The sequence below is a fragment of the Hippoglossus stenolepis genome, chromosome 11 (assembly GCF_022539355.2).
Source record: "Hippoglossus stenolepis isolate QCI-W04-F060 chromosome 11, HSTE1.2, whole genome shotgun sequence".
Classification (NCBI taxonomy): Eukaryota; Metazoa; Chordata; class Actinopteri; order Pleuronectiformes; family Pleuronectidae; genus Hippoglossus; species Hippoglossus stenolepis.
The window spans coordinates 22152191-22179382 of record NC_061493.1 but is presented as its reverse complement, the minus strand read 5'-3'; the positions used below and the strand labels follow the sequence as shown (position 1 = coordinate 22179382).

At 44.0% G+C, this 27192-nt stretch overlaps 2 protein-coding genes across 15 annotated transcripts in view; both read right to left on the bottom strand.

The window, feature by feature from the left end:
• The window catches only part of LOC118117919 (rho GTPase-activating protein 12), a 41108-nt gene extending 30864 nt beyond the window's left edge, over positions 1–10244 (bottom strand). For 3 of the 11 annotated variants that reach the window (XM_035170581.2, XM_035170585.2, XM_035170587.2), the window contains exons 1-2: positions 9949–10242; positions 2763–3543 (exon numbers count right to left, since the gene is read on the bottom strand). In XM_035170581.2, the coding sequence (XP_035026472.2) occupies positions 2763–3470 (708 nt within the window). In that variant the 5' untranslated portion in view covers positions 3471–3543; positions 9949–10242. Of the gene's footprint in view, positions 1–2762; positions 3544–9948 lie in introns of all 11 variants that reach the window. The other 8 variants (XM_035170584.2, XM_035170586.2, XM_035170589.2 and 5 more) reach the window with 5 other exon arrangements.
• Positions 10245–11082: 838 nt separating this feature from the next.
• LOC118117620 (kinesin-1 heavy chain) lies at positions 11083–27117 on the bottom strand. 4 transcript variants are annotated; one of them, XM_035169986.2, is made up of 26 exons: positions 26723–27117; positions 22582–22669; positions 22361–22434; positions 22137–22250; positions 21985–22033; positions 21194–21249; positions 21009–21096; positions 20773–20897; positions 20251–20355; positions 19215–19360; positions 18934–19082; positions 18593–18780; positions 17764–17832; positions 17415–17621; positions 17103–17246; positions 16710–16901; positions 16474–16591; positions 16218–16273; positions 15950–16059; positions 15631–15732; positions 15414–15474; positions 15183–15254; positions 14853–14957; positions 14513–14729; positions 14243–14378; positions 11083–14086 (listed from the first exon to the last, which is right to left on the bottom strand). In XM_035169986.2, exons 1-26 carry the CDS (start codon positions 26846–26848, stop codon positions 14083–14085), a joined length of 2901 nt encoding a protein of 966 aa, XP_035025877.1. In that variant the 5' UTR covers positions 26849–27117; the 3' UTR covers positions 11083–14082. The 4 variants fall into 4 exon arrangements, with proteins under 4 accessions (XP_035025877.1, XP_047197892.1, XP_035025878.1 ...); XM_047341936.1 differs by having other exon boundaries at positions 16710–16898; XM_035169987.2 differs by having other exon boundaries at positions 22137–22241.
• Positions 27118–27192: the final 75 nt, after the last annotated feature.

Here is a 27192-nt window from a genome sequence, read left to right as displayed (position 1 = left end):
CATTAGCTCCGTCACCAACAGGAGTAAGTTCATGTAAGTTTAATCCAAAGATATATTTGCACAATCGACTTCTGCCTTTAACGCCTCGTTTGTTGAGTAAGTTGCGCTCCAACAGAGGAGGGTCAAATAAAACTGGACTGTGTGTGAAGCACAGTTTAATGAGCTATGAAATCTTTCTCCATGTTGAACTCTCCAGCTCTCTATTTCCTCAAAAGGCCAGAACCGCTTTAACAAGCTGTTGCTCAACGGTGTCAATAGTCATGTGTCCAAAGTTCACTGTAGAACATTCATGCTCATTGAAATGAACTGATTTTGTCCTAAAGTTTTAAATTCTAAATGTGACTGGGCCTTGACATGCAGAGAAAGGAAAGGCCCTGGAAATCTTCCAAATCCGTCCCTGAGGTTGTATCAGAATTCAGTCAAATGACGTAGAGACAAATGTCACACAAGGAACGGTTGATGTAACCACAACCACACAACCTAAAAAGTTTCAATGAATGAAGCCCAGAGGAGATTGAACTACTGTTGGGCTAATGGACAATGTCTATCTAAGGCCAAATGGCTGCAATCATCACAACGTCTACCCAAGCATCAAGAAGACAACTTTTACGAGACTGAAGAATCCAAACTGAAAAAGAGGGGAGCTGGATAATCCTTTACGTAATGTCGCTGAGAAACGTGTTATATTAGTCAGCGAAACATTCCCTTCATTCCATTCCATCGCTGACACGACACAGAGGAATTTCCCAGGCGTTTGCTTTTTAATTTTATGCATTAGTTTACTATATAAAGTCTCTGTCCATCCCATTGTTTGACTGTAGACACATTGTCATACACCCTCTTCGTTAGATATCGTACATCCCAACTGTGCCGGCTACTGGAAGTGACAAGTCTCACAAGTGGTGATGAAGTGGGCCCTTAGTCTCAGGTCCAGTGCAGGAGATAGGAGGCTGGTAAGGAGCTGTGCAGCTTTGCAGACACACTCATCACGGCCTGATGATTGTGAACTTATCAGAAGGAGCAAAGCCCTGGAAGCTGCAGACATTAACACACTGCTCTGCTTCCAGCAATGAGGCTGCTGGTTTGGTTTTATGCTCATTAAATCTCCTGCTTTAATGGTCACTCTGTTTACTTCAAAACACTGAAACGAAGGAAAGAGGTTGAGGTGACACACGAGAAAGGAAAAAGTGAGAGCAGAGATGGAGGAGTAGCAGAGAGTCGTCATGTTTCAGGAAGTCCCGACGCTCAGCGGTGGTGTTATCAGCGGCCGCGTGTTGCCAGGACCGAGGAAAAACAAACAACCAGCCCACTGAAACTAGGACAGTTTCACATCACCAACGCCCACCGTCCAGATCACGTGAGCTCGGCAGGACGGCGGATCCAGCTGACCAAACAACCATGAATCAATTGAGGAAAAAAGCAGAGTGTTTACACGTTCTTCCTGAAATACACTGGATGAGGTGGAGGCGAGGAACAGCACATCACATCAGGACACCGCAGAGCATTAACACACTCAGGCGTCTCCAGGGCTGCAACGTGACTCATTGAAACATAACTCTTGTGTCTAAAGAAATGAAGTCAGGAGCCGGCATATCCCCCCCGGCACCCACAAAATCTGAAGGAGCAGAGAATCTGGTGCGGTCACAGATGCATGAAGTCGTAATATTTCTCTATATATCCTTCTCTTAAGAGTTCTCTCCGCTAACGAAATGATCCCTATATCCATAGCAATGTATGCCAGAGGGATAATAATACAAAATTAACAACATTAGGAAATAAATAAATTAAGTTGGTATCAACTTGTCAATTGTGTGTTTTAAGAGCAACTCAAAAGATTCAGAAATGACTTCAGATTTCAAACTTTTACATTTGGTGCAGAAGCTTTGTTTGATATTTGGATTGCAGATGGTGCCTTCGACCATTGGTAATTAATTAAATGTAGCATAAATCATCAGTACTGTACTTGTGGTCCTATAGAGGTGACACTTAAATGACACTGCTATAGAACAGTGACTGTTAACCAGGTGTCCGGATATCGACACCAGTGACACATTTCCTGTTGCCGTGGCGTAACAGTGCCTCTGTTATTAACTGGGAAATCCGAGGGAGGCAGAACGAGATTGGTGACCAGAGATTTTGTATTTGTTGGGATAATTAAACTTGTGGATCAAATGACTCATGGTATGAAAAAAATAAAAAAAAATAAAATAAAAATCACACAAAGAGTGTACTTGCAGACAAAGCTGGAGTCTTTGTATACACACCCAAAAACAAGCTGGAAAACTCTGACCTTTCTCCTGCCATTGACACGGCATAAAGAGCGGCCAAAGGAAGCAGCGCCATTGTGGACTGAATGGCTTTTCAGTGCCGAATGTAAAAGTGGATATGTTCCCTTTTAGATGACCTTCAACAAACACATCACACTGAATCACAGTTACGTCATTGTGTGATTTAGTGTTAGTGAGAGCAAAGACAAATAACAGGGCAGCTGCCCTGCGAACTTTGCCATGCATGGCAAAGAAAAAGCCCAAAAAGGAAAATGTAAGTATCACTAGAGATAGATAAGTACTTTATAGATAAATATAAAAATACTTCTGTGATCCTGAAGGACATTTCGGCCACTTTGGTAAAATAAATGACGATATATGAAGTAGTAGTCTGCTGTTTTAAATGAAGTGACAAAGTGGAAAGGATCCAGGAATGAGCCGGACAGTGAAACTGGGTCTCAGAAACAAAAGCTTTTTGAGTTTGCCTGTTTTTACCTGGAGATGTTCAGTGGAGGAGCTGCTCAGTTCATCTCCAGACTCGGAGTCGATTGTGTGTCTCTCTTCCTCTGCAGAGTCAAAGTGTTGGGTGCTGTCAACGTCCAGCGGCGCCCTGGCCATATCTGGGGATCGAGCTCGGGAACGTGGGAGAGTGCTGGAGCTTCCTCTGGGCTTGGGACCTCCACCGTGGACAAGAACGTCGTGCAGAGCTCGGTCGTGTTCTGTGGGGGTGGTGGGGGAGGTGGGGGTGTGGCGGTGGGAGCTGTTCCTGCGCGAGCCGGGGGGACTGAAGTGCCCCGAAGAGGCAGTTTGGGCCGAGGGCGAGCGCCGAGGGTGAGAGCCGGACTCGTGTCTGTGAAGGCTCTCCGCAGGATGGTCCTGGAGTCCCAGCTCCAGGTTGGTTGGCCTTACCCAGAGGGCACCCCCACCTTGGGGAGGTGTGTTGCCGGTGGCGGCAGGCGGCTGGGTGATGGGTTTGAGAGGTGGCATGAGAGCTTTGCGGACCTCTCGGACGTACTGAGCAGGTACATAAAAAGCTTTAGTCCCCTCCTCTTTTTTCACTTGCCACCAGTCCTCATTGGATTTCTTGACCAGCATGTAGCAGTCCCCCTGCCGGATGTTGATGAGGCGGTCCTTGGACTTGTACTCGTAGTCATACTCCACCTCGATGTAGACCTCTCCTGGGGCAATAGGCAGCTCGGCCATGACGCCTCCGTCTGTCCACCAGGCAGCTCACCGCTAGAGGATGATGGTTATTAGCATGGCTTCATGAGCCGACCTGAAGAGACACAAAGAAACAGAGCTTAAAATGCATATATCCTCGTAAGTGAACTGCGGGTTCAAGTGAAATCAAGTGAACTGATTCTTAATGAGTTTTGCCTATTTAAAGTGGGATTTTTTCAGGGCAGCAAAGTTTATCGTTATATGATCCATGCTTCACTCACAGGTGTGTGTAAATAAATAATATGGTGCCCTCCCCTCCCCTCTCCTCTCAATAAAGAAATATTTCCGCAGTGGTGTAACACTGCTAGGTGGACATAGGGGAAACACTGAGGCTACGTTTCAGTTTTAAAACCCATGACTACATTTACACCTGCTGTTCACACTAGTTTTCGAAACATTGAAAAGTTTTGGAAACGCTGCTGACCTCTTTTCAGTTTAAAAACCCTCGGGCTGCGTTGTAGTGTGAAAATAAATCCGTGGGTAAACAATATGCCTCTTTTTTTTTTTCAGAACCCACAAACCCAGCGCACGGGAATGGTACGTGATATGCTTTTTTAGGTGTGTTGGTATAAACGAGAAGTATTACTTATACAGGGATAGTTTTCATAGTAATCCTCTAAATGCTGAATGTGAAGCCCAGTCATAGCAGAGAGATTAGAGAGGAGAGGAAACATTAATGTGACTCACATGGTTTTCTTACATGACTGTTTCTGTGTATCTGACTAACTGCGGCCTCCCTCTCTGTTCCTGCCTGACAGCGACTCAGGCATGTCTCTGCTGAGCGGCGAGATCAGTAAAACCTCACACATACTTCCCTGCTGGAGTCACATCTGCACACACACAGACACACACACACACAGACACACACACACAGACACACACACACACACTCACGAGCACTCTGACAACATGAGGCGAGGCCGCAACACACCTTGAGCAACCTGAACTTTGAAGCTTTTCTTCTTTTTTTCCCCCAAGCAATCGTAAAAGAATGCTCAACCGACACTGAAAGCAAGAAGCACGTTATACTAAAAGATTATTTACTACAGTCTCCTCTCTGTAGTGAACTTGGAGAACAGACGTGGCTTTAACAGCAAGAATCCATCGACCAAATACAGACAAGAAACAGGGGGCTAAAGTAAAGAAAATGGTATAGTGCGAGTTTCGCCGTTGGGCAGGAATGTGACATGATGAGGGGTTGTCGTACTCATGCCTCAGGCTGTACCTCTGTGCACGAGCTGTTCTGATGGAAAGAGGTAGAAAGAGACGTGGCTGCAGTGCTACCAGTGTTAGCCGGAGCCTCAGTTAGTATCGGCAGCAGTAGTGGAAGGAAGATAAATGTTTCGTGTTCTGACAAGTTTAAAAGTTCACATCTTAGTTTTGAATCTGGTCTCTGTAGTGTGGAAAATTTAGGTTTTAGGGAATGTTTAGCAAAATGTTCCTATTTGTCCACTTTAGATTATCCCTGTATATTCAAAGTCCTACATGTTATTGGAGATAAAGTAACTCACGCTAAAAATTAAATGGTCCATGTTTCTTCTCCATTTAAAGCGATAATCCAAATGCCTTGAATGAATAAATCAGCAAACTCGTAACTACAAACAATATTTCTCCCACTAATTTCCCCCCCAATCGAATGGAGAATGGACAGGAGGCTTAGCAGTTAACTGAACATCTTTAGTGTCCAATTAACAGATTTATCAGTCAACAGAGATCTTATTAGCCAGATAATTAAAACCCTTAAAATAACAAATGCTGAGTCCTCCTCAGCCAAATTATTACTGGGAACAACAATGTCTAATAAAACAAGACACAACAAAGCCCTGTCTCGTAATAAACCTAAAGATTATCTCATGGTGTTCTTCATCTTATTTCCCCAGACATCCCAAACAAAAGAGAATGAGCTTCTATGAACTTTAAACCCCAGCAGGGCAGGAAAGTCCAGACAGTGGTTTTAAAGACAGTGTTTCAGTCTGAGCCGCTGCTCTATATGAAGTGGAAGGATATTACAATGTGTGTAGCAGTGAGAGCAGGATATTACACAGTCGGTCATAAAGACAGTCATAACAGCAGCTCCTCAGAGTCATCACGGAGTCACGTTCAGTGAAACAGTAGAAATCTACTTTATGACTTTTTTCTCATAGAATATTTTATAGATCTTGATAATAAAAAAGATTTAGGCACTTTTAGGGGACGTGTATGAAATTTGATTCAAATTAATATCCAGATTTAGTGAATTCAAAAGTGGTTTTACGGTTGGGCCTTGCCTTTACATTTTCACTGATGCCCCCGGGGAATAAGTCGTGGACCTTTAGGGGACTGATATCTGTGAGTGCTTCCAATTTGGTGCGGATAACAAGACAAATCTGGACTTAGCGGATTTAAACGTGGGTTCACCAGGGGACTGTTGGGCCTTGGCCGACGTATGAGCTCTACTAAGAAAGACACGTAGCCCACGATGACGTCTTTCACCACAGTCACATCTCTGTTTGTGCTAAATTCAGGGAGGCGGATCAATCCTGATGGATCCATGTCCTGCTGAACAGTCAAACAAAATCTAATGTGCAAATCACAGAAGCTACAATTTTTTTTGTTTTGTATTTTGCAAGAATCCACAATTACAGAAACATGGGAAGTATCATCATTACACCCACACACACACATTAAGCAACATGAGCTACGCCGTTTTAAAACCACACGAGTAATTTTACGGAGCTGTAGCCGTAAAGTGATTGCTGAACTGTAAACCTGGGACAGGCGGCTGTTATCTAACACTTCTGTGGCGGCTCTGCAGCGCTTCCCATTGATTACCTCGACCGTGGCAGCTCGCCAAAGTCCAATTTGTCCAACCACAGTTTCATTGTGAGCCGAAAATAGTTTTTACACCAACTTTTCCATCTCTTTCACTTTCAGTGGATCACTAGCATAGTAAATACCTATCATTAGGGGAGAATGGGCCACAGCAGCACCTGGATTACTCCTGATACAGGGACCAGAGGGTTAATAACAGCACCGTGGATTACCTCTCTCACCAAGTCTACTGGCTGCTCCTGCCATCCATTAACCAAATGAAACACCACACAGGCTCAGATACTAATTCACAGCTCGCAGTGAAAACACCCAGAGTAGAGCGGGCTAATGGAGCATTAGACCGGGTGATGGGCGTATCATGACAGGAGCTGGCAGCCTTCTTCATTAACCTGTGACCTCCTAATTCAGATGGCTGCCCCGACAGGAGGGGGACTGTTCTGTTTTTTCTATTTCGATCTAATCCGTGTGCTGAAGACTTGTGGACTCCAGGGAACAGCAGACAACAAACCTGCCGAGCTGCAGCTAATGAACGCGTTTACTATCAATTAAGCTGACAGCTCTTTCCTCGACTAAAAGAGGAACTTTTTAGCAAATAAAAGATCGGAAAGCAGTAAAAAAGTTTAAGTTTTACGTTGAAAATGTCTTTATTTTCTTAAAAGTTCTATATATTTTGTTTTATTTGTGCTTTTATTGTTATTTACAACAAAGTCTATGGTTAGACTGAAGCCTCAATTACATTTCTTTGTAAAAAGGTTTTGATAATGACATTATGAGTTATTAATTATGAATTATCAAAATAATTACTTGTTTTTCTATTAATTAACTGCAGCTCTGTTAAAAATTGACTGAATAATGAGCCTTGTTCATAATTTGAATCATTTTTGTGCATTTTATTATTATTCATTATTCATTTTAATCATTTGAAACCAGTGAAGGTTCACTTATTTTGTAATAATCCAGTTAATTCATCCTTCTCAACAACAAAAACAACGAATGCCTCAATTCAAATCATTTCCTGACACTAATATGATTTAAATGAAAAACTCTACAAGTCCACAAACAACACACATACAGTATTAGGACTTGAGGAGGACTCGTATTCTTCGTCCTGAGAGGGATTTAGAAGGTTAAGCACCTGGGGGCTGTTGTCTCTTTCACTTATCCCTGTCTAGATTAAGTGCGAGCATCAGCACCGCTATTTAGCAGACTGCGCAAATCTTCTCTGAGTCCAATCAGCAAAACAAGAGGAAGCACCTTAATCTAACGTGATGGTAATCAGATTTACTGGAGGGCTTGTGGGGTGGATGAGCGGGCCGGAGGAATAAAACCATCCAGAGCTACAGGACATGAAGACCGGGGCCTCGGTTGATGTTTTGGAGAAGGCAAAAGAAACGTATCCATGACTGCTTGAATTCACATGGGCTGAACAATCGGTCGTTGTCAGCACATGTAGGAAACACACCCTCCAATGTTTTCATGCCTCAGCAAAAACAGAAAAAAAACAGCAGCTTGGGTTTTCTCATTGTAAATGCATGAGATGTTGACATGGACAACATGAAGAGAGGAGGCAGCGGGTCTCACATGACTCCTGTTAGGACGACTGTCTCTGTCTGATTACTTTCAATGAGTTATATTTATCACAGAGAGAAAACTTCTCTCCCATTGCAGAGTCGTTTCGAAGAGAAGAAGGGAAATGAAGTGTTCACATAGAGTTGGACAACTATGATGTTAACTTTTCAGACACAGTTCATTCACAAACTTCACTGTCAACTGTTTGTGTCAGGAGAGATGTGTTGACCTTTAAAGTGGCCATCGTGAAATCTAAACACAAACGACAACGTGACGATGTGATCACTCGTACTGATGATCCTGAAGGTTTAGAGCGAGTTTCTGTCATTTGTGCAGCTGCCAAGACACAACTTTACTTTTTGATTCACTCCAAAGATTGTGTGACAACTCCCCAAAAGTAAAAGCCAAAACATCCCCTGGTGGCTGGCTGCGTTATATAAACCCGCCTCCTCCATGTTAGTGGATGGGGCGTGGGCCAAATCAACACATTGAATAAATTGTTCTCAAATGTGGTTAAATGTCACATTAGGTGGTTCTTACTACACTGATGTATGTTCAAGTGTTTTCTGGAGATATTAGCTTCATTCTTCCGAACCAGGCAGCTTTTTTAAGTGAAAAGAAGAGAAATGACCACTGGACACCTACTGCTCAGCAGGCACAGACATGGTGAGTATCATTAACTACCTGGTGAAGAGGGTGGAAACTAGCAGCTAAACAGGGACATGCTGTATATTTCCATCGGGAGTCGGAGGAGTTAAAAACAGAGTGAATGTTGGACTCAAGCAGAATCAGCGGAGTTGTGCTCCGTGACCTCCACTTGCAGTCAAACCAAATATAGGCCCACGTTGCCCTGAACAGCTTGGATTCAGCACGGCCTGTCCCAGTTAGACGCCTCTCACCACAACTTCCCTCGAAACTCAACTCCCCGCGGTCCCCCCGCCCCCGTCACAACCGCAGTGTGTCGCGCTCCGACCAACCGCAGCTCATGTAAAGTGGGTCTCGTGAGAGAGGGAGGAGAGAAACACACGTTTGGCGGCAGGTAGGTCACCGACTGTAGGACTGAGAGGAGGCCATGGAAACTTATATTCAATATGTCAACACCTATCATAAACTCCTCACACTCACAAGGGGGAAGGGTTTGAGATGTGATTCAAATGATCCATTACACTATTAATGATCATATTTGGAAATGCAGTTAACATTTAACATACAATCGTTCCTTTTAATGACATAACTAATTTTATAAAATGTCCCAAAACATAAAAATAAAACAACCACAGTTGTCAGAAGCACAGACTGATGCCTTCAAATGGCTTAATGTTAAGAGTTAAGAGATTTATTATATAAAGATTTGTCCTGGTTGTTGTTAGAAGGTAAGTGAGAGTTCAACCAATCCACAGCATCTGTATCATAACTGATTTCGTCAGTTGTCAAATTGCAAACTGACATTTCAGGATTTCTGCAGCATGACAGATTGATTCTGACACTTGGGCCTCGAGACAAAATCATCACAAAGGTTTAATATATATATAGTGATATATGGATATATCGCTAATACACTGTGCAAGTAATCAATCTGCCTCAGATGTATAAAGTATTTAGCTGTTTATCAGGTATTTGTCTCTGACACCAAAGAGTTTAACAGCACATTCTTGACTCAGGAGCAAAAACCAGTCGTCAAACTAAACAAAAGTGACTTTCATCTCGATACGTGTCGATATGAACGTGTTGACTTTGATCCAGCTGAACGAAACCATCACCTCACGGTGTCTTCCAGCTGCTTTCAGGTGAAACCGGGATATAAACACACCTCAGTCAGGTGAGAGCCCAGACAGCAGCTCTCACTCCTGAAGGGATTCAGTTCGAATCCCCCCTGTTGGGGTTTGTTCCGCTTCAACTTTATCAGCCGTGTCAGCAGTTACATGAACTTTCAGAGACTCTGTTAAAAAACCTTTAACTCTGCGTTTCGTGACACTAACGTGCACTTCTCGTGGGGGGGGGGGCTAACGCTAGATAGCTGATTTAGCCGCGCGGCCACGACATTCCTGAGTGTCCGGGGCAGCGCCGCACCTTCACCCACCTTCTCTCCGGGAGGGAGCCGCTCCGCCGGGAGAGCAGAGCCCCGCCGCGGCTCGTCGGTTCCACTCCCCGGTAACTTCCCTGTGGAGCGTCCACCGAGTCCCCCTCCCCTGGCTCTCTGTGTCCTGGGGGTGAGTTGGCGTGTGGGTCCGCGGGTCCGCGGGCCTGTTCTCCGGTGCTCGGTGCTCCGGTGTAATGATCCGCTCCAGCCGCTGCTCGCTCCCGTCACCTCGCGTCCTCGCTCCCGCTCCCACAACTTCAGCAACTACCTTCACACACACAGATCGTCCGCTGACACGATGGACCACGCGAAGTTGTTTTAAACCCAGCGCAATGTGTTTGGGTTTTTTTAGATGAGCGGTAGAACCTATCAGAGTGAGTCCTCCTGTCTAACTTTTCGACTCTATGGTCCGAGCCCGCAGGTGTTCAGACGCAAACTGGGAAACAGCGCCCCCTGGTTGTAACGAAGCGAAGACGCAACTACGCTAAAAATAGCCAAAAATAAACAAGTAAAATAAATCTAAACTCACAGACACAATCATCGCTGCTACACACACTATTCTTTAAAACCACAAATTAATATTTATCAATGTTAATTCAGAATATTTATTCATCATCGTGCCTTTGAAATTCATATTTTTATTGAATTATTGCATCTATTTCTTTTGTAGATTCATATTTTATCCGATTACTGATAAATGTTGATTTATTTACCTCATTATACTCTTGACTCATTCAGCATAGTTGTCTTTATTTAATATTTATTTAAAGCATTTCCACACCCAGACAACCCAGAAGTTGTTTTAATGACTTCTAGTTGATTATTTTAATGAGTTCATTCTAAATTTAATAGAAACAAAACCTTTCATAAGTCTATGATCTCTTCATAAATGCTGCCTACTCTAAGTGTTACCAGATTTTAAATGGCTCAGATCAAACTATGAAGAACAAGAGTAAACACTAATGTTACCCATACTACACGTTGTTCATAATAAACAAACTCTTCCACCAAAATACAGCATCAAAATTAAAGGGACATGGAAACAAGCATTAAATGACTATTTGTTTGTTTCATTCCCACAAAACTATTTTTTAAAATCTAGATTGAGCACAAAAACGACACGAGTGGGAAGAGTTTTGTCATAATTATTTAATCACACATACATTTACATCATGCAGTCAATCCAAAACTGTGATCTCATTAACTTCCCATCTCCGTCCGTATCAGAGCCCTGCTTTTTGTGCCCCAGTTCTCCAGGAATGATCCAGTACCTTGTCCACTGATGGATCCTCAAAACTGTCCTTTAAAAAGTCACCAACTATTACACAGTAATAAAAAAAAAAAAAAGAAAAGAATCGGATACACTTTTGTTTTTGTTTTGTCTTTTTAAAATTTAGAATCAATGCAAAATTCAATTTAATTTAGCAACACACCACAAATATTCTCTGCTGCTTTTATTTACGAATCCCCCCCCGCCCGCACATTTGATAGCAAGTTTTGGTGAGAGGTCAAAGGTTAAACGTTTTGAGGTCCATGCTGCTGCTGCTTTACTAAATCTAGTAGATTTACACAGAGGGAATAAAAGCATCTGGATAGACACCAAACACTGTCCTGTCACGTGGGAGCTCCTCCTCCCGGCAGCTTGTACAGAGTCATTATCACTAATTTTTTTAATTATCTGATGTCAACAAAGTTTTTTCCCCTTTCAGGACTTTGGAAACCAGTCAAATATTCAATGTGGAGTGTTTCTCTGAGTGCAGATATCGTGAAGAAGTGCTATTCAACCCAACTCCCCTGTTTCGGAGAGACGACAGGTTTCAGTCGGACGTCTCACTGGAGAAAGACCAACTCCCGTTCCCCCTTTTCCAGCTGGATCAGCCAAAAATGTCCTTTTTCCAATAAAAGGTTTCTTTAATTTGTTTGTTTACAAAGTCATGATCTCAATTTAAATACACAATAAAATACTGGGCAGTAAATGTTTATGACATTGCCATCTTACATAGAGTTTGTTGCCCAGAACGTGAATTTATCATTGATTGTTGGCAGTAAAATCCTGTTTCAGCTCGAGAAAGAGAAATGAAATGAGCCCTCACACTTGGAGTAAGTGAGGGTGGAGCCAGTGGAGAAGAGGGGCGGGACTTTGACTTCCATGGCAGGATCACCGCCGCTGACGCACCCTGATCACACCTGCCGGTCTGACTGATATACAGTGTATTTTACAGTATATTGCACTTGCACAAGATGTTAGTGTTCTCATGCTGGGGGGTGGGGGGGAGGGTTACAATCACGACAAGATGTTCGCCAATGCACTGGAGCTTCACAAGGTTCCAAAGGAAAAGAAAAAAGCTGTGTTGGAAATCAAAATGAAAGCAAAAACGAAAATATCAAGAACACTAAAAAATGAAACACGACAAAAACGACAGAACACAAAATAAATCCTACACCCCTGACGAACTAGATTTAGTTAAATAAACCCCTCCTCCAGATTATGACAGAAAGTTGTTGTGCAATTATAGACCCTGCTCTCCTGACTGGCTGATCAGCGGCACGGGTCTGTCCCATCAACTGACTGACTAACTGACTGACACGCCCCCCCCTCGCCGCTCCCCTTCGAATATGCATCTACACGATCTATGAACAATGAAAAGATACAGTACATTAAACCCAGCAACACACGGTACTTTCTGCAAATTTACAACCAAAAGGGGCCACGTACAGTTGACAGGTCCACGATCTATAAAGAGACAACACGTTTGAGTCGCACGCGCCTTTTTGTGGAGAGGGAAGACAGAAAAAATGAAACGTGAGGCACCCTTGAGAAGACATCATGATACGGCAGGTGTCAAACAGTTCCTGATAGGTCATGTTTAAAACTGATGAAACAAACATTGAGAGTGAGGGGAGATGAGTGAGTGACAGCGACCCAGCGAGGACAGGACGAGCGTTGTGTGCTATCTCAGTCTATACGCCTATGTGCTCCGATGTGCAGAGATATAAATATGCAGCAGTAAAAACAGTACATTTAGCTACTTAGCATAGGCCGTCCTAAGAGGTGGAAGTTTCAGTTAACGGGATCATTCTCCTTTCTTTTCTACATTCTTTACATCCTTCTCATGAAGTCACCGAGAGCGAGTATAGGTTTTCATTTTAACTTAATGATAAAAACAGTTGGCCTCCACAGGTATTTAGTTAAATACATCTACAGTACACTGTCGCACGTCTTGGCTTATTTGTTTTTTTTTGTATTTTTTATTGTCATTATTGTTTGTCATATTTTTTTTAATCCTTCTTTTCAGCCGTTCCCAGATGATCGTCCAGTTCTCTCTCCAGGGAGGCTTGTGTGCAGCAGTGCCAATTTTACATCTGTACAACAAGAGCGGACAGAACAGTGGTGCTCGACGCCATCTAGTCAATTCAAAAACCGCACGGTTATTTTTTTGGTAGTTTTTGTTTTTTTTTTACTTTAAAGAAGCATGTAAAATCTAGCCAGAGAAAAGTGTGGTTAACAACCAATAACAGTTATGATGAAATGTACAGAGGTTAGCCTATAGGGTCAAGCTAGTTCTCTTGGTAGGGTCTCCTTTTTTTTATATTTTAGGAGTTTGTTTTATTTTGTCGGATCTTGCTACCGTTACATTCAGCTTGGCACAGTGCAGAACTACTCGCACGACGACGACGGATGACAACAGACTGTGCAAATCAAAACACGAGACCGAAGCTACACATTTTGAGACGCGTGCACGTGGTTTCGCTCTCTCTCTCTCTCTCCGTTGGCTGCGCTCAAGACTGCGTTTGGTTTCGGTGGATGAGAAGAATATTATCTTACCTTTTAGTAAATTAAAACTCGTCTGTTCTTTTTTATCATATCCAGTAAGAGAAAAAGAGTCGTGGTGAGATTTTGGGGGAAGTAGGGGGAGGTGGTGGTGGTGAGGGAGGGAGGGAGGAAAGGGGGGGCAGGAGCTGTACAGGCCAGGAATATTTATATATATATATTTATAATTCAGAAACTCCTTCTTGGCTCCACAGCAGCGACGAGGAGCCTGTTCGCTGTAATGGAATGACAGGTTGTCAGGGGTGAGCGAGGGGCGTGATATTGTCTTCTTCTGTGGTATTGTCCTTCTGTCCTGCTGCTCTTCAGCTGCAGAGAAACGGAAACGACGCCGTTAGCTTAAAATACCTCCCGCTCACACGGCTGCTAAAATCCCACAACTCGTACATTTATACTGGTTTTTAAAATCATCTTTGTAACAGAATATCATGAAGAGTTTTCATCAGAACATCGAACAGAACTTACTTCTTGTCTGGTTTCCCGCTGCCTCCTCCCCTGATGGACACCGACTGGCTGTTCTGGTAGAAGCTTCCTCCGCTGCGGTTGATGTTGGGGTGGGTGGGAGACGCCACTGGCTGCTGCCCGGGTCGGATGGGCTTGGCTGAGGAGGAGATGGAGAAGAGACCGAGGATTAATAAATCCATACCAAGGTAGACTGGAGATATTATTTGACTGCAACATCAGGATATGTAAAGTGCTCGATGATTCCATCAAGCTGTGGTTTTCCCTACTAACCGATCTGGGCAGAGTGTCCCCTCCTCGCCATGTTCTTGGCTCTAACGGCCTCCTTGATGCGATCCACCTCCTGCTGGTAGCGCTTGCGGTCGCGGGCGGCGTTCTCCTTGGCCTCCTTCAGAGCAGACTCAAGGGCCTTGACCCGCTCAGCCGTAGCACGAAGACGCTTTTCCAGTTTAGGAAGCTCACAGCGCAGGTCTGCATTGTCACGTACCAGCTGCAAGAAAGTTCAAATCGCCACTCAGAATCATGGAAGTATTTTTGCAATGAGCTTTACACGTATATACGGAAGAACGAGTTGAGGACGGGGATGATCTCTGGCTGCTGGTGTGACTCCTACCTGTTTGTGAACTTTGGTGAGCTGCTCAAGATTGTTCTCAAGAAAGGAGATTTTCTGTTTCTGTGCAGCACTCCCACCTGTGTCGTCCGAGTCCATCTCAGCGCTCTGCACGACAAGTACAACACAATTATTACACACAAAGAAAGAAAGAAGTGATCACACATCTATGTACACTCCTGCTTTCTGTGCTGTTTATCACAGTGAAAGGAAGCACCACTTATATAGTGGTTATAGAGTCAGTTTTCATTTGTTCTGTGCAAAACAGATTCAACTTAATTACATCTTTACTCTACGATAACTGAGAACTCAAGAAAAAAAATTATAATTCACCTTCTTCACTCTAGTGGCCAGATCCTGGACAAAGAGTTTCCTCAGGTTGTGCAGAGTCTGCAGCTCCTTGGCCTGGACAAGATCAGAACATGTCAACTTTAACTTTATGTGGATTCAGATTTATAAGACAAAGACACATACAATTAATGAGATTGTTTCTTTATAGTCAAACCAAAAATAGTTAGAGTAGAGCATCTTCATGAAAACATTAAATGAAGTAGATCAACTCACCACTGTCTCTTCCAGACCCTTCAGGTCCTGCCTTGCCTGCTCCCTTCTGTCCTGCATCACCCTGAACAACAACAACAAACACATTTAAACACAAAATCTAAATCACAGTGGATTAAATTACTTTTGACGATGTATTATATAAGATGATAAATGGCTTCACTTTTATTGTACTCAACCCCAAAAGTCGATCATATTAGATCAACAAAGTGAAACCTACGTGAGCTCATGTAGCTTGCGGCTCTTCTCCTGGTCGGTGGACTTGAGTTTCTCGTGTTCAGCTCTGAGCCTCTCCTGTTCCAGCATGATCTTCTGGTTCAGACTGGAAGAAACGAAATACAGCAACGATTACAAAAAAGACGAGTCTGTATTTATTTTTACTTATTAACTCATTTAAAATACATTAAATTAAGGAACATTGTTTTGACTGTGGTTTTAAAGGCCCCTCTGTCTGTCCCTTTACCAGGGAAGCACTGACCCACCACAACAACAACAGCAGCAGAGTGCTTGAAGTTACAGACACAAATTAAAATTCTTACTCCTGCAGTTCAGTGATCAGTTTCTCTTTGTTTTCCAGCTCATCTCTCAGGCTGCTGATCTGTTTATGGTGAGCTTCACGGTGGGAGTGGATCTGTTTGTCCACCGCTTCCTGAGCACACAAACACAAAAAACACACTTACATCTGGTTCAGCTGAATAAAACACATAAGACGATGAAAGGTGGGTGCTGGGATTTAGCGTTACAGTGTTATCACAGTTGATTTCTGGTTTTGTGTGTCGACAGTTTAAAATGGATGGAGGGACGTACCTTGACTTCATTGGCAGACTGGATCTCATTCTCTTTCTCCATAGCATGAACTTTCTCTGTAAAATAGAATAATGTCATGAGATTGGCGTAGAGGAACAAACCCAGTGATGTGAATTTTTACTGAACCCTCAGAATATGAAATCATATTAGTAAGGATTGGGTATTGTTTATACTTCAGACTGATTCTAAATTGTACTTAAGTCGGAAAATCAAAGGAATCAAAGGAGCAAAACTTAGAAAGTGGCGGAGAACATACCCTGAGCGCTGAGCTTGACAAATTCTTCATTGAGTGAGTCCACGTTCTCCTCCAGCTGCCTCTTCTTGTGCTCCACATTCTGCAGGTACTCAGTCAGCGACTTGATTTTAGCCTCATGCTGGAGAAACAAAGACGATACACACACGTTTATACACAAGCGGATTCAGAAGCTAAATTATTCTTCCCGTACACTCAGGTGTACATTTGCTGTTTGTTTGTAGTTGATTCCTTCGTACCTGGGAGATGCGCAACTGGCAGGCGGCCAGCTCCTTCTCATTCTCGTCCATCTTCTTGTTGCTTTCTGACTGAGTGCTCTCCAGCTGCTTGCAGCGTTTCACCATGGTCTTCACTTCACTCTTCATCTTACTAATGTAGAGACGAGCCACCGTGAACTCCTCGTCTATCAGGCCGCTGCCGCCCTCGTGCTGCTTGACAGGCCAAAGAGAAAAATTAGGGCATAAAGAGGAAGGAGGGAAAGGAGGGAAAAGAGGGAGAGCAACCAAAACAAATAAGAAAGTAAAGCTGGATTGTGGGATGCTGAAGAGGAAACCTAAATTTCTTCATGCATTCTCAGAGGCTGGCAACGATACTGTGTTACTATGGCAACAGTGCAGAAACCACCTCAGTACCTTGATGTCGTTGCTGCCCACTGCGATACCGATCTCGGCTAAATCTTTGAGCAGTGACGACATCATCTCAGTCACCCTCTTCTTCTGGTGGTTGGACATCTCCTTCAGCTTCTGGAGCTCAGAGTCCAGGGATGACAGGATGGACTGAAGGAAAAGAGAGGATTTAAATATCAAAACAAACATAATTCATAAAGATCAGTTTCCGCTTTTAAATTAAAACACATTATGTACTGAAATTCTCAGTGGCAGTCAATAACATCTCAATAGCTGCACCACACTCCTGGCCGTGCTCTTATCTGTCGCCTGCCTCACCGATTTCTGGCTGAGCTCTTCGTTGATGGCCTCAAACTCCTTGGTCTTATCCTCCACCTCCTGGCTCTTCTGGTCATAGTTGACAGCCAGCTCCTCCAGAGCCTGCAGCACCTCCTTCACCTCCTCCTTGGAGGCCTCGTTCTCCGCCTGCAGGCGGTTCAGCTCGGCCTGCAGGTTCTCATGATCACGGCGAGAGGAGGATAGAAGCTGCGTGTTGGGGAGAGAAGTGTTATTATGTATATTACATGTATATGTTCAAATGTATAAGAGCTGCAGCATTTAGTCAGTGTTGATTACAACACTGACTAATTACCCCCCCACCCCCACATGTTGGACCTCCAGTACTCACCTCGTCCTGGTCCAGCATCTGCTGCTTCAGCTTCTCTGCCAGCTGGCTCTGCTGGTTGATCTCCTCATCCTGTAACGTACGAAGACACACACTCACATTAGCATCGACACGGAGCACCGCAGGTCTCATGGTAGATAGACAGTGAAATCATCAAGGCCTTGGAGGAAATACAGAGAACCGTGTTGATTTTATACATTAAGAATATTAATATTTGTCCATGATCTCTCTTTGAGGGCTTGGGAACCCACTGAGCAGGTGATCACATCAAAGCTTTGACTAAGCATCTGCCCATAGATGTTTTCAGACACCTGGACATTCTCTGGACTTTCCCACATATGAAGAACACAGCAGGAGATTGTCTGAGTCAGACGTGTTCAGGACGGGAAAATACCTGGAACATTCAGGCATGAGATGGCGTCTGGGCAGAGCATTCAGGAAGCAGGACATTGCTTATAAATTCCACTGAGGAAGTCGTGTGTCTTTGTTTATAGCACGTAGACACTGACGGCGCCCTTATTGCAAAAGGCTCAAGAATCTCTTTGTTGTTCCAAGTTCTTCGTGACATTTAGATAAACTTCCAGTTTTGTATCCATCACATGTTAGAAACCTCAACAATACGCCAACTCGTTCGTTGTATATTTTCCAGACATTTTCCTGCTGTATTCTCACATGGGCTCACTCAGGCAGGAAAGGCTGGCAGGGAAAAGTTCTGGAAAATGTCTTGAGCAACTGACTCAGACATTTGGGTACAGCCCCGTCCAGAGTTCAGTCCCAGCTCATGACTCAGTGACTGGGGAACATGGGCTAAACAAAGACATCTATTTCTCACCTTATCATCCAGCTGTTTGTAAAGCTTGGCCAGCTCAGCCTCACACTTGTCCTTCTCCACGTCGGTGAGGCGGACACCGGGCACGGTGGGCGTGGAAGCCGGCTTGTCGTTGATTACGTTGTCCAGGGCCAGCACCTCAGCGTTGGCCTTCTCCTTATCAAACTGCTCCTCCACTGGCACACTCTCGCCTGGGGCGGGAGATCACAGATCATGCTCAGTATGTTTGGATGGTCTAGTGCATAAAAAGCTTAGTTTTGTGCCATCAAAGAAAATGTCCACTTTAGTACAGACTCAAGACTATTAGATGAGAATCTGTGGATGGTCAGAGATGACCTCCTCACCATTCCTCCAGCGGTTGAGCTCATTCTCCAGCCAGGTGACGGTGTTCCTCAGGGTCTTGTTCTTCTCCTTTTCCCTCTCATACTTCTGCTTCCACTGCTCGGCCGTCAGCTCAATGTTCACAATCACAGTGTTCTTGATAGTCTTTGCTCTGGATGGAGTAAAAAATTTAAGTTTACCAAGTTTGGCCTTTAATAACTTTTCTACACGATGCAAGGGACCTCAATTTAATTTCTTCAGGACAAACTAAAGAAAATACAAAAAGCAGTCAAACTCTACTAACCTTTGCCCAAACATGAGAGTGGATTTGGTTTCGCACTCATTATAGGAAGAGGGCGAGGCGCAGATAACAATGGTGGTTCGACAGTTACCGCCCAGCGAGTCCTGCAGGATACGGGTCATCTTGCTGTCTCGGTATGGGATGTAGGCCTGGCAATTACACACAAATATATACAGAAAATGAGACAAATATACTATACACACTAAATTGTACTGTGACGGGCCCTGTGATTATTCAGAAAATGGAAAGTTTGATGAAAACTTTCATTTAATATGTAAATAGTTGAGCAATAACACACTCGACCATACTAACACACATGAATATTCAGTATTATTGATACAAGTAGCTGAGCTGGAGCAGTCTGCTGTAATTCTTTAGACACCACAACCCTCAGTTGGGAGTTGGGACGTCTCTGTACAATAGCTCATTTGTTTTAGAGCATCACAAATATATCAGCAGCTGTCCGCCCCAGGTTGTTTACAGAGCCGAGGGGAAGTAGAACAAACCAATCATTGATCAAAGTGAAAAGTGTGAAATTGCTATGAAACCGCAAAAGCAAAACATTGCTCGGAGGAAAGTTTTTATCTGCTAAAGTTATTTCAGCAGCAAAGGGAGCCATAGATGGTTTAAAAAAAAACGGTACTTTCACAGTAAGATAACTGAGAAAGATTCTGGTGTTCCAGATAGACACCTCGCTCGGGGCTGTGCAGCTGATAAACAGAACAGACATCCCTTCTGTCGGCTAACTGTCAGGTCTGCCATTTTAAAATGCTATGAAAACAATCCACCTGAGGTCATAGCTGATCCAACACTTACTGAGCTGACTAAGGTAGATTATAATGCCAGAAACAGATTTGGGCTCATTATGATCTGTAGTAAAGATTAGAACCAGCGTCTGTGTTGTAGGAACCTCAATGATCTCATCAAGCAAATCACCTTTTCTTTCAGGGCAAATTGCATAAAACCAAAACCCACAGAAGCACACCACAACATATTGAACAAATTGTTGGTAAGTGTCAGTTGAGGTCGTGTCACTGACCGTTCCTTCAGCCAGAGCGGAAATGACGTTTCCCAGGGACGACAGAGACTTGTTGATGTTCTTGGCTTCATCCAGCACAGCTCCTTCTGCTCCTGTTTTACTGACCTGAAAAATCACATGAGCAGTTTACAGACATGAACTCTGGAAAATGGCGTTGGCAGATTGTCCGAGTCAGACGCGTTCACAACAACAGGAGAATGTCTGGAGCACTCAGGCGAGGGGAGATATTTGTATTCTTCTTGTTTTTTTGTTTTGTTTTTTCAGTTTTGTGTCCAACATGCGGTGAACTCTCCAGACATAATCACATAGACAACAAACTCAGTAAAATCCAGTGCAACTCAAAGATTCAGAAGAACAAAGAGTAATCTGAGCCTGGCCTATTCCGAATTACCAGCAGACAATAAAAGGGAAATGGTTCAACCACAAATGCAGATTACACTAATAGTAAAACTACTCCCGGACTAGATTGAATATGCCAAAAATGTTTAAGAGATGGTTTTACTTTGGTTTGATTCTCTGTACCTTTTCACTTCCAGCCAGATCCACCAGGTAGAGTTTGCCACTGAGCTTGTGCTCCGTCTGAGTGTTCTCCTGTTTGACATTTATCAGGAAGATACTGTGACTCCTGGAGCTGTGCTCGTTCATGTCTGCAAGAGGAGAAACACACGTGGTCAAAACGTAGTTGCCTCAAAAGTTAATACTCCAGTCTGTGGGGTTATAACAACATATTTGTGGCTAAGAATATAATGGCTTCTTACTTGTAACTGCTACATGTCTGTTAGATTTGCCTTCATCAATTGTATCCATCACCTCCTCCGGGCTACAGACAAATCTCTCAGTGCAGCCCTTAAATAAACAGTCAGAACATTAGGGTTAGATTAATGGCCTAATTAAAACAGGTTTGACCAGTAATATTAAAATGTGACAGGAGGTTAGCGCTCACCTTGACGTAGGGAACTCTGTTTTTGTCTTCATGCACTGACAAATTGGTCTTTGACACTGGAAATAAGAGGAAAATGTGTCAGAGAGACACACACACAGAATACTGTTCTCTACGGTTTTGTGGATTTCTTTTAAATAATGCACCAAAAGTTCGATACTTATAATATAAAAAAACGTAAGAAGTGAAGATTTTCTTAAGAAGTTGAAGGAGAACTTAAGATATTGTGATTACGAACGTCCTTCTGGGAGCTTGAAATATCTAATGCAGCCCTCGCTTCCTTTCCTTCAGCCAGCTTGACTGTAGATGACCCCCGGTCAACACATTTCAAATGGACTTGGACTTCAGTATAAGTCCATTTCCTATCAGGAAATAACTTCACTAAAATCCCTCCACTCTGGCCGGTTTTAAGGATTTGAAATTTAAATGTGAGGTTCATGTCCCTTGAAATAAATCTGTTATCTAAGCGGGAGGAAGCATTGTGAAGTCTTTGCATTGAATTAAGTGTAAAAATAAATGTGAGTCTTCAGCAAAATTGGAGTAATTTGTGAAACAAGATTGAGAAACTGAGTATTATGGCAACTATTAAAATCAAAATGTAAGGACTAGGTAAACATTTTCTTTTTAAACTCCCTGTAAAGATGATTTTTGAACAATTAACTGCGTTCTGGATACAGATAAGCTTTTTTTCTCAAGATTTAAAGCGGCTTGTTCTGTCACATCTATTTCTAGTGTCGTGTGCAACAGGAAGATATGAGAGCTTCAGTGATAACTCCACTGTCACAGCTACTTACCATCCAAAAGGTCCCGGATCTTGTCTAAGTAGATTTCAAAATATGAAACCTGTAAATGAAGAAACAGCCTCATTACTTGCAAATCAGACAATGTGGCTGCACCCAACCTGAACCCAAATATGATTTCATATTTGAATCCACACTCAGCTTACTTTGATATGAAACTCCAGGTTTTCATCCATGGAATAGATGTAGTTGAAAATGTCTTGAACTATCCTGGGGATGATGCCCATTCCGTCTGTGTCATGGAGGTTCCCCTGCACACCCAGGGAAAACGAATGTAATGTTGTGATGTCGCCCAACCATTTATATTCAAATGCTACTGTATATGCATTTCATTTGAAAATCAACACCAGTTCTTAGGGGTAAGCCTTACCTCCATGGTGTGTGTTTTACCAGATGACGTCTGTCCATATGCAAAGATTGTTCCATTGTATCCGTCCAGAACATCTGTAAAACACCAAATACAACATGTTGAGGAGGTATTCAATGGTTCTATTTAAGTCGAGATCTAAAGAAGACTGAGGTGATGTTGTATGTGTCTCTACGTAATAAGTCTGGGGTGTAAACACAATTATAAACACAGCGAGTCCTCACCTTTAACAATCTTCTGGGCGCAGGCGTTGTACACTTGTTCCTGTGTTGTGTTTGATCCCATCACCCTGTCGAACGCGTAGGGTTTACTCTGAAAGAAACACAGGAAGAAGAATGAGTGACAGATGCAATATCAGAACAAGACCCAGTGTTGCGTAACTTTATTAAAAATATTCTTTGACAGGTTGTGTAAACAGATTGGAGTGTATTACTTCCTCCCACAAACTGACAAACACAGACAAGTGTTTGGTATGAATGAGATGTGTCTCCTGAGAGAAATCGTGAGGCAGAGAGGAACTTGAAACTTGTGGTAAACCAGTAACGAGATTCTGTTTATTATGCGACACACATAAGACTTTCTAGGGACTACAATTAAGATTATTAAATGTTACACTTTTGAAGACCCTGTTAAAACCATGTAGTAGAAGTACATAGTCTGTTTTTCCTCCGTAACGCCCCAAACTCAATTCATCCTGTGCTATAGTTGCAGCATTCTGGTTCACCTATGAAAATCAATATCCCTGTCCTGGTATTCAGACTTCCCTCCGACAATCTCAGCATTTATAACGAACTCAACCAGACCCTGAGCTTTTATCACTTGCTAAAGAGCCAGCCTCTTCAAAGAATCAGAGTGTAGCTGGTTGAGATATCCTACGAGCTTGCCAAAACTTCAAAGCACAAGTCCAATGAAACAGCAATCAATAGCTGGACTTAAGACGGCAGCCGCAGGGTATTAAAAGTGATGTTATATGCAATTCTGAGGTTCAACTGAGATGGCAGGCAATCTTTGGAGGTTTGAAGTCGCAGCTGACTCATCTCCAGCCCGATGGGTGGGGTTCTCGCTCTGATGTTTTAGGAGTTTGGGAACGAGACAGACCCTGCGACACGCTGGGTTGCGAGAACGCACATAGTTATTGTCAGGTTCAGTGTTTACACATGTAATAGCAAGAGAATGTTGACAAGCAGCTGGTGTCACCATGGAGACGCCACTCATGGGTGTTTAGTCTCACATGTAAACACATCTGTAACTGAAGGTGAACCCACCAAATATCTCACAGTCTGACTTTGGAAGCTACAGGAACTTAAGCAGTGCGAGAATAATTTGAAGTATTACAGCTGAGACTCCTCCTTGTGTCATAATCCCCCCCCCCGACAGACGGTCACATCTACAGCTCAGTGCAACACAGACCAGCAGCATCATAAGACGTTGATAATTCACTCCAGCTCGCTACATCCCGTCAATTAACCCAGACAAAAACAAGAGCCACTATCGGGCCGGCCAGCCGCTGTCAGCAAACAATAGCCCAGGTTTAGAGGCCTCATTGTTACCGCTGCGACTGGCCTCGTTACCTACACTTCCCTCTAATGGGATTACTTGCTGAAAATATAATTACAGTGAATTGCATAGTTAGAGTATTCATAAGTGCTTCGTCATGTCCACGCCGTCCATGGCTACGTTATGATACTGCCTATGGAAAGCTTTTCCACTGTCCAAGGTTACCCTCCAGCATCCACATAAGTCGTGTTGTATGTTGCATTAAATCTAATTGGATTCGTATTACTCGGCAAAATAAGTCAGTCTTATTATATCTATCTATCTATTATTTACTTCCTGGGACACAGCTGGCCGGAAAAAGACAGGTGTCGATTGCTGCTGTGTTATTGTATGAATGCACGAGGAGCACTTTCAGTTATCTCTGTAATCCTTTTCTTCCCTTTGACCTCTCACGCACATCCACCACTAGAGTATCTAAAAGTAGCTCTGTCCTGCTGCTGCGGAGCATCCAGGGCTGTTATAGGCAAATACGAGATGTGACAGCAAAGAATGGGAGAGTGACGCGATCTCGTAGGTGCACAACTGACAGGGAGGTAACGGACGCATGAATAATTCACCTGCTGCACACACAAACTGAGCCGGTTACAACACCGATTCCACCTCATCTGGATACTGATGACATAAATCTCTGATGTTAGGAATCAGTGAATATGCTGTATGAAAAGCAGTATCACCGAGGCCTGCGACGGTAAAGCAGCAGCGTGGTCAGCTCCGACACAAGCTGAGCGATGAGGCACCAGTGCCGAGGCGTCAGTCCCATTAAGAGAGTCCACGCCCTAGATCATTTTTAAATGGATAGAAAATATAAGCAAAGTGACTCAATAATCGTGGACAAGAGCATCTGAAAAGCAAAGTACATCACCGTAATAATTACCCTCCCCACCCGGAGAGAATGCCCAGCAGCCGGCCAACTGCCTGCTCTGATTGGTCAAACAGCTGGTTACCAGGAGAGGAAACACAGGGGGATTACCCAAGAGGCCTGAGCTGCTGCTTATGGGCACTGTAAGGGTTGTACCTCTCTGAGCAGATGCACCGGCAGAGGCCACAGGGGCTCTGGGCTGCAACACTTGTGGCTCTCACAATGTGCAGTGGTATTTTGGCACCGTGACTGACTGGCATTCTGAACTGGGCAGGGCCGCATCGTGCCAGAGGGGCGCAGACGGCACGCCTGCTATCAGCTGAAGCCCTGAAGTCATTGCACCGCAAACCCATTCAAGAATTCACCACAGCAATACTAGTCTTCTTCTGTTATTCATGACAGAGCATGAATAGTCCTGTTGTATTCTCAACTCAGCACCTAAGCAAGTAGTTTGAAAAGAGGATGTGATTCATGTCCATTTGCAACTTCATTGCCCTGTAAGCTCATTTTACGGAGGTGTTTGCATGGGTGTGCAGAGTGGTGTGCAGAGTGGTGTGCAGAGTATGAGGACACCAAAGTCCACAAGGAGACGGACAGCGTCTTGTGAAGGGAAAGTAATGTTTAACCACGATTTATTTAGTTCACGTGATACACCACTGACTTCTGCACGTATAGCATGTGCGAACTTGCTTCTTTAATCACTAGTACTACGGTCATAAAGCATATGAAAAGGCCAAACCTTTTACTTTTGTACGTGATTTTCCATCCTGCTGTACCGATACGGTGCAGAGACGTGTGACGGCATGAGCCCAGGTTGTGTCAACAGGGTTTTCGAAGACATAGTGAACAGGCCTATGATGACAAGGCATGTGGAGCATGTCATTTGTCGAACTGACCTCTGAGCAAATACGTTGTGGATTCAGTAAAGACGAGGCAGAGCATTAGTGGAGGCATTTCCTTCTTTTGTCAAAGTTGAACGTGTGCCCATGTTATCATCCCCATCGAGCGCTGGAGGGTCTGTATCGTGAAATGGGGCAATTACACCTCGGGAATCAAACTTTTTCGTTTCGGTCCCAACCTAAAGTCCTGGTTAGAAGGAAGATGGATGAAGTATTCGATCACAATGTAGATGCACGTGTTGGGTTATTACCAGTTAAATGTCCCTGAAGGGCAACACCTCCTCCAACACTTACAGTCTGACATTTCCACTAATAGCATATTTACAATGTGTGATTCCTGATCTTTAATCCAAGTATTTATGTCGTTTTCAAAATGACTGAGCAGTAACTCCTCGGTCTGCTGGTGCTATAGCCAGCTGGTCAGCTAGCTAATGTTAGCTTTAATTAAGCTACAGTATTAAAACTAGCCACCTAGCCAAGGCCGGCTAATCTGTCAACTACCAGCTGGCCTAGCCTGCTAGCCAACGGTGTGCTAGCCACCTCTGAGTCAAAGCTGGCTAACTTAACACTGACTCTTCATATTTTAAAAACACATGTCACCTTACATGCGAGGAGATGAATTCACGTGATCGTGATAAAGAGGAAAAGCGTGCGGGCCGGTGGAGGCTAACGCCGGGCGACATTTTTTTTTTTTTAACCCCGTGCCTGTGTTTGTGGCTTTGTTGAATGACAGCTCGTTAGCCGTGACAGGGCAACTGCGAACTGTGACATTTTACGGTAATTTAAACTTTCTGCGTGAACACGAGGGATTAACCGCTGCTGGCGTCAGAATAATAATATATTAACATGAACGTGAGGTGAGTTCTGTGGGACTGGATGTGAGGGAGACGCCTGCAGCAGCAGCGGCGGCGGCGGCGGACGGGTCAGCCCCGTGCTAACGTTAGCTAACAAGCTAAGGTGCTAACAGCCGTAGCTGCAGGACAATCGGAAAAAGGCGACTTTCTGCCCGGGAGACATGTGCACGTGAAGCCCGGTAACAAAACCACTCACCGCGATCACCACGGTCTCGTCCCCCGGGAACTTGGGGATGTACCGGTCGCCTCTGGTCACCTCGGAGCTGTTCAGGGGCCTAAAACGACACATCACTTTGATGGTGCACTCCGCCGGGTCGGCCATCTTCCACGGTCCACGAATGGAAATTCACCGATAAGATATAAAAGTGTGTCCTGGAGCCCAGGAGCGGCCGTGCGGGGGCGAACAGGGAGGCCGGGCCCCTCTGTCCCGAGCTCAGGGTCCGGGGGAGATCGATGAGGATCCGCCGGGTGTTGAACACGGGTCGTTGTTTTCCTCTCAGGCGGTTCCTCCTCCTGTTAGGAAGCCATGACACCGGTGGATCAGCGGCTGTGGCCACCTCACCCGCCCGATGCTGAGGATCAGCATGACGTCAGCCCGGCGCTCCCCTCTCCTCCTGCTGTTACGATCCTCAACAGATATCATTATATAAATCAAACATTATCCAT

Bases quoted from the DNA above. Each gene is read 5' to 3' on its own strand.
- LOC118117620 (XM_035169986.2), bottom strand. From the start codon at position 26,848: ATGGCCGACCCGGCGGAGTGCACCATCAAAGTGATGTGTCGTTTTAGG. The intron at 15,255-15,413 runs GTGAGTTGATCT...GATCTTGTCCAG, and splicing joins AGGGTCTGGAAGAGACAGTG to GCCAAGGAGCTGCAGACTCT. The intron at 14,379-14,512 runs GTTAGTAGGGAA...TCTCCTCCTCAG, and splicing joins GGGACACTCTGCCCAGATCG to CCAAGCCCATCCGACCCGGG.